Source organism: Oryctolagus cuniculus, chromosome 1 (assembly GCF_964237555.1).
Source record: "Oryctolagus cuniculus chromosome 1, mOryCun1.1, whole genome shotgun sequence".
Taxonomy (NCBI): Eukaryota; Metazoa; Chordata; class Mammalia; order Lagomorpha; family Leporidae; genus Oryctolagus; species Oryctolagus cuniculus.
The window spans coordinates 92644949-92652261 of record NC_091432.1 but is presented as its reverse complement, the minus strand read 5'-3'; the positions used below and the strand labels follow the sequence as shown (position 1 = coordinate 92652261).

At 48.6% G+C, this 7313-nt stretch overlaps 1 protein-coding gene across 3 annotated transcripts in view; it reads left to right on the top strand.

Annotated features, from left to right (window-relative positions):
- The first annotated feature begins 1499 nt into the window (after positions 1 to 1499).
- The window catches only part of PGR (progesterone receptor), a 71564-nt gene continuing 65750 nt past the window's right edge, over positions 1500 to 7313 (top strand). For 2 of the 3 annotated variants that reach the window (XR_517023.4, XM_017350681.3), the window contains exons 1-2: positions 1500 to 3907; positions 5120 to 5271. Coding sequence is in view for 2 of the 3 variants with exons in the window: in XM_017350681.3 (XP_017206170.1) it covers positions 2268 to 3907; positions 5120 to 5271 (1792 nt within the window). In the remaining variant the exon portion in view is untranslated. The remainder of the gene's footprint in view (positions 3908 to 5119; positions 5272 to 7313) is intronic. The other variant, NM_001082267.1, reaches the window with a different exon arrangement.

The window sequence follows — 7313 nt, the reverse complement described above, 5'->3', positions numbered from 1 at the left end:
AATTCACAGAGACATTAAATTAGTGGCTGCTGGGAGGTTTGGGGGGAAGTAGGGAATAACTACTAACAAGGTATGAGATTTCTTTTTAGGATTCTATAAATGTTTTAAAAGTGAGAATGATGATAGTTTTGCAACTGTGAACATGCTAAAACCCATTGAATTTTATGTGTAAAATGGGTAAACTGTATGTTACCTGAATTATATCTCAATAAGACATTTGTGTTTTAAGATGTACTGAAAAGAGGAAAAGCCTGATAAACATTATGAATAGTAAATTAGTTTGTCTGTTGGGCTTATGTACTTCCATTCCCATACTTTCTCTGTACTCTTTTGATAATGATCCTCTCACAGTTCCTACATTATGTTTTCCTATTCAACACCCTGTGACCACAATGGCTTCCCGAGATTTTCTTTTCCTCTCCTCTACCTGCCTAACTTCTTTGACACATTTAAAATTAGCCAGTCAGGGAGCATTAATTGCTGGAACAATCAGTTCCCAAACCCAGTGACCTAACATGGTAAAGGTTTATTTCTCATCCATATAGCCCCTCCCCAGGTGATCCAGGGTCCTCCCCTCCAGTGGCTCTGTCCATCCTGGAGTCCTGGAGCCCTCCACTAGACCCTCCTATTTCTGGCTGAGAGAAATTGTGAGTAGCAGGGGTGGTCCTACAAGGAGGTTTCCAAATGACTAACTCTATCTTGAAGATGATGCCAGGACACCCAATGATCCTGGGTTTGGCACAAGCTTGTTACTTCATGGCTCTCTCTCTCTCTCTCTCTCTCTCTCTCTCCCTACCTACCTACCTATCTTTTGCCACACTTACCTTTCTCTGCTGTGTATTCAAGAATTTAGAGGTGATCTGTTTAAATAGCTGAAAGACAACAATTCCTAAGAGTAAGAATATTGCAGGGAGAAAATACTATTCAAGCAGTCTTTGGGGAATCTTATGATGTGGCACAGAGTATCAAGGAAACTCCTTAAATATTTATTAAGAATTGGATTGTGTTCTGTAAGACAGATCAAGACACAGCATACAACATTCAAGCATCCTGCATGGGTAGAAAGGTGTTAGCAACCATCTCCCACTTCCAAATTTTGGTCACATCAAGGACTGCTTAAGTGAAGCAGGTCATGTCGATTGGAGTGAGAGAAATTTGAAAGCACTCACTTTCATGGGACTCATAAGGGAGAGACTCTCTTAAAGATGATTTAGGATCATCTCTGATGCATGTATTCTAAAAGACAATGTTGCCAGAGGTCTCTCTCTGTACAATCTCTATAAAACCAGAATCCTGAAAACGGTGCAAAAACGGTGCTTCTGACAGAATCTATTCGCATTTCCAATTAATTGGGTATGCTTCTTAACTACTAATACAAAACCTCATATGCTTACGGGGCTGCATCCCAAAGCACCTGCTATTGGGAGTTGATTTCAGACGAGTGGGTGGGAAAATCAACTCTAGAGTTTCAGCTCTGGTCCGTAATTGGGATAGGGAGGGGCTTTGGGCGGGCCTCTCTAGAGGGAGGAGGCGTTTGTTAGAAAGCCATGGGGCCAGTCCACGCTGTCACTACTCGGGTTAAGCTTTGTAGCACTTGCGTGTGTGAGGATTCTGGTGTGTGGGGAGCCTTCTCAATGAGAACGAGCTTCACCTGTCATCGGAGACTTGGCACCAGAGGCGGCTCTTCCTCCCGGAACGCAGGGAACCGAGAGAGCAGCGGAGACCAGTGTGGCCCGCTGTAGGGGGCCGGCAGAAGCCCATTCCTGGGAATGGGCTGTACCGAGAGGGTCAGCTAGCCGCAGAGTGCTAGAGAGAGGGGCAGCGGAACGCAGTCAGGGGCTCGGAGCTTCGCAGCGTGCACGGGTTTGAAGCCTGGGGAGAAGTCGGGCGCGTTAACTGAACTGCAAGCGCTGCCGCAGCCACTCCGGGGCGGGACTTGTGAGTACTCCGCGTCGCCCGCGCTCGGACAGAAGCCAGAGGACTTCCAAATCGGAGACGAGAGCCCTGCAACTACCTTTCCCTGCTCTTCCCACTTGCCGCAGGGACTGAGCGACCGCAGCCCTGCCCCTGACCACAGGATGCAGGGCGAGGGCCAGAGCTGACCGGCACCGCCCCCTCCCGACCCAGGAGGTGGAGATCCCGCGGGTCCAGCCAAACCCCACACCCATTTTCTCCTCCCTCTGCCCCTATATCCCGGCACCCCCTCCTCCTAGCCCTTTCCCTCCTCCCGAGAGACGGGGGAGGAGAAAAGGGGAGTTCAGGTCGACATGACTGAGCTGAAGGCAAAGGAACCTCGGGCTCCCCACGTGGCGGGCGGCGCGCCCTCCCCCACCGAGGTCGGATCCCAGCTCCTGGGTCGCCCGGACCCTGGCCCCTTCCAGGGGAGCCAGACCTCAGAGGCCTCGTCTGTAGTCTCCGCCATCCCCATCTCCCTGGACGGGTTGCTCTTCCCCCGGCCCTGTCAGGGGCAGAACCCCCCAGACGGGAAGACGCAGGACCCACCGTCGTTGTCAGACGTGGAGGGCGCATTTCCTGGAGTCGAAGCCCCGGAGGGGGCAGGAGACAGCAGCTCGAGACCTCCAGAAAAGGACAGCGGCCTGCTGGACAGTGTCCTCGACACGCTCCTGGCGCCCTCGGGTCCCGGGCAGAGCCACGCCAGCCCTGCCACCTGCGAGGCCATCAGCCCGTGGTGCCTGTTTGGCCCCGACCTTCCCGAAGACCCCCGGGCTGCCCCCGCTACCAAAGGGGTGTTGGCCCCGCTCATGAGCCGACCCGAGGACAAGGCAGGCGACAGCTCTGGGACGGCAGCGGCCCACAAGGTGCTGCCCAGGGGACTGTCACCATCCAGGCAGCTGCTGCTCCCCTCCTCTGGGAGCCCTCACTGGCCGGCAGTGAAGCCATCCCCGCAGCCCGCTGCGGTGCAGGTAGACGAGGAGGACAGCTCCGAATCCGAGGGCACCGTGGGCCCGCTCCTGAAGGGCCAACCTCGGGCACTGGGAGGCACGGCGGCCGGAGGAGGAGCTGCCCCCGTCGCGTCTGGAGCGGCCGCAGGAGGCGTCGCCCTTGTCCCCAAGGAAGATTCTCGCTTCTCGGCGCCCAGGGTCTCCTTGGCGGAGCAGGACGCGCCGGTGGCGCCTGGGCGCTCCCCGCTGGCCACCTCGGTGGTGGATTTCATCCACGTGCCCATCCTGCCTCTCAACCACGCTTTCCTGGCCACCCGCACCAGGCAGCTGCTGGAGGGGGAGAGCTACGACGGCGGGGCCGCGGCCGCCAGCCCCTTCGTCCCGCAGCGGGGCTCCCCCTCTGCCTCGTCCACCCCTGTGGCGGGCGGCGACTTCCCCGACTGCACCTACCCGCCCGACGCCGAGCCCAAAGATGACGCGTTCCCCCTCTACGGCGACTTCCAGCCGCCCGCCCTCAAGATAAAGGAGGAGGAAGAAGCCGCCGAGGCCGCGGCGCGCTCCCCGCGTACGTACCTGGTGGCTGGTGCAAACCCCGCCGCCTTCCCGGACTTCCAGCTGGCAGCGCCGCCGCCACCCTCGCTGCCGCCTCGAGTGCCCTCGTCCAGACCCGGGGAAGCGGCGGTGGCGGCCTCCCCAGGCAGTGCCTCCGTCTCCTCCTCGTCCTCGTCGGGGTCGACCCTGGAGTGCATCCTGTACAAGGCAGAAGGCGCGCCGCCCCAGCAGGGCCCCTTCGCGCCGCTGCCCTGCAAGCCTCCGGGCGCCGGCGCCTGCCTGCTCCCGCGGGACGGCCTGCCCTCCACCTCCGCCTCGGGCGCAGCCGCCGGGGCCGCCCCTGCGCTCTACCCGACGCTCGGCCTCAACGGACTCCCGCAACTCGGCTACCAGGCCGCCGTGCTCAAGGAGGGCCTGCCGCAGGTCTACACGCCCTATCTCAACTACCTGAGGTGAGGGCTGGGGCAGGCCCCGGGCGCGTCTGCGGAGCAGCTGTAGGGCGGGCTCCGGCCGGGGCCGCTCCGCGAAGGGGGCCCTGGGGGGGTGGGCTGCCCGGACGGGCCACGCTGCCCAGACTCGGGCACCGGGGCCATTTGTCTCACTCCTTCTGCCCTCCTTTCCTCACTCTTGGAGACATGAAAGGGACGTAGACTATGCCTCCTCAGAAGCCCTTGTTTAAAAAAAAAAAACAAAAACAAAAACAAAAACAAAAAAACTCCCAGTCATCGAGATTCTGAAGCAGGTGCGACCCTGTTTTGAAATGTGCAGCGTCACAGCAGGCCCGCTGTCGTCCCGCGGAGCGGAAAGGGTGTGGTGGGAGGAGTGGGAAGTTTTATGAAATGCTTCTTTTCTTAGAAGAAACACACTGACCGTGACTGTCTGGAAGAGGAGCTAAGGCACCGCTCTCCTGGGGGTGGTGGGACTTCGGAAGGGTGGTCCCCCAGAACCTCCGTAGGGATTTGGGCATGTTAACGGTTTAGTTTGCAGAATGAATCTTAGGTTGAAGTTAAAATTAGGTGTGGCACCTTTAAATTGTGGGTTTATACATCAATTCCTGCAGTACTCCGCATGCTCATATTGTTTCGGATGCTCTACCACTTTCTTCATTTATTTTCAAAAACATTTTAATTTACATACAGGAGAAATGGAATCAATACTATGTAGTCTTATGTGAGGTGAACAGACAAAGCATTGTCGGTGTGCTGAGCAGTACTTTAAATGCTTTTACTTGTGTGAACTATCCTTACAGGGTAAGTTCTCAAAACTCAGTGCAAAAGCCTGGCTAGCCCACAAGCCCCTAAAGGGGACCCGTGTTTGTTGTCACTCAGCCTACAGGAAGGGTATAGCACTTCCTTTGTCAGAGAGTAAACTGCTTCTATATAAGGAGTTTTGTAGAAAGATTTTTTTTTTTTAACCAATAGACTGATAGCTTTCTTGGACATCAGATGGCACACTATTTTATGTCAGTGCTACTGAGGAATGGCTAATAATTGGCAGGTGTGAGGAATCCACTTGCCAGTAGTCTGTTACACTCAGCTTCGTCTGCATGTTCTTCAAGTGTGAATACATACAGCATTTACTCTGTGCAGCTGATGTAAGAAGCCTTTATTATAAGATAATAGTGCACCTGATGGTAAAGTGACTACTTTGTTTTGCATTTCAAGGCCGGATTCAGAAGCCAGTCAGAGCCCACAGTACAGCTTCGAGTCACTACCTCAGAAGATTTGTTTGATCTGTGGGGATGAAGCATCAGGCTGTCATTATGGTGTCCTCACCTGTGGGAGCTGTAAGGTCTTCTTTAAAAGGGCAATGGAAGGTAGGCCCATTTTCCCTCATTCCTGATTATTGGTTTGCTTGTAAATGGAAACTATTCAACATTTTATAGATATTATCCTTTGCTTCTTCTAGGAAACATTGATATTTCTACATAACTTAAAAAAGCATGATGATATAATTGTAGTACTCAAAAGGAAATGTGGCTGGATTTATATATATATTATATTTATTATATTTGTATATTCTTTAACAAACACTCTCACTGTTGGACATAAGCGATAACCCTGAGGACAGTGCTACTATTTTTTTTATTAACTTTCACTTTGTTCTACTCCTATTTTTATGTCCATTATATATGTATAGCACTTTAAAATTATGACCATAGGAAAAATGGCAGAAGTAGTTAAAATTACATATGTACATGATATGTATGTGTGTATATATAAATATATAATACATGTATGATAATTTCAAATGGATAATGCACAGATATGTGTACATTTCTATAACACACATATCAAATGTGATAGTTAAAATTTTCTACCTGACTTTACCTTTTCCTTACACACACATTTATGTAATACATATGTAATGGTAATTTTAAACACATTTTTATTTTCTCTTGTGAAATGTATTTTTGTAAATGTACAGAGGGTGGAATTTTGCTTTAAGTACAACTTTCATGTTTTTCAAATCTTTATAATACCTATTTAATCATTTTGGATTGATTTGCATAGTGTATTTCAACTTTTACAGAAAATATTTTTAAATTTCTCTTCCTACCTACATGAAACTAAACAACACATTTATATTGGAAGATAAAAATACATTTAAAGAGCATTTCACATTTTAGTACTTGCAAAAAGTGTATTTTGTAACAAGCTGAATGGAGTTCAGGGTTCCCACTGGAGTGCTGAGATCACACCTCAGCAAGGAACCAAAGAACTGAATGTGGGCTTTTCTTGTTACTGCTTCTGAGTTTTCTGGTCCCAAGAGGCCTCTGATTATAAGCAGGGAAGGAAAGGATGCAAATTGTCACTTTCAGGGGTCTTTGAATGGACTTCTTCGTTTAAAAAATGCTTTTTATATTTTAGAATGTGATTTCTTGTTCACAAAACATGAATTTATATAACTGAGTATGAAAATCTTCAGCTGCAAGGGGTTTTAATTGCATTCTAAAATAATTGAGGCCCTGTTAAAAGAGGACACTTTTAAAAGGGTGGTGACTGAGCATGGCCTTTACTTTTCCTCTACATCATTTAGTCATAGTTGCAGAAGGAGCTTCTTTGTGTGGAAGAGTCAGTTTTCTGTGGGTAATTGGAGCTATCATCCCTATCTTTCTTTGACGCTGGTTTTTTGAACATTTTCTCTGCCTTATTATTTCTTCTACTCTTACAGTTTGTCAGAATATTATAATCTTACAAGTGAATGAAACCTTTGGACTCTCCAAAAGACAAATTTATTCTGACCCAGATTCCTTTTTTGTTTGTTTGTTTGGTTTTTCTTATAGGTAAGCAAGTCCCAAAAGCATAAGTTTGAGTTTCTCAGGATCACAGGACTAGCTAGTAACTGTTACTAAACCTAGGTTAGCAAATGTTTATTTAAAAAGTAAAATAGAATTTAAAAAAGGAAAACTAGAAAAAAGGAAAATGTATAACAAAAATAAACAAAAACCTAAGTTAGCTGCTTTTAAATTGCAATGCTCATAAATTGGAGATGGTATGAAGAAATATGTATATGGTAAATGGCTGTTTAATTCTGTTACTTCATAAAGTACATATATGAAAGGAAGAGCATCATGCCTGTGAAATACAAGTGCTTTCACATCATTATGATCATCATAGCATCCAAAACCAGAAAAGATGTTTTCCCAACTGATACTTGGAAAGCAATTGTTGAACCCCTCCAGTTGGCACTGTTCTATTGTTTTAGTCTTGAAAAGTACAGATGAAGCACCCTATTCAACTATATTTACAAAGAGAAACTTAAGATAGAGATTGACAAGCCATTCCTGAAACTAGAGCAAAGTAATAAAACTATGAGTAAATTCATTCATTCAGCGATTATTGTATACCTGTTATA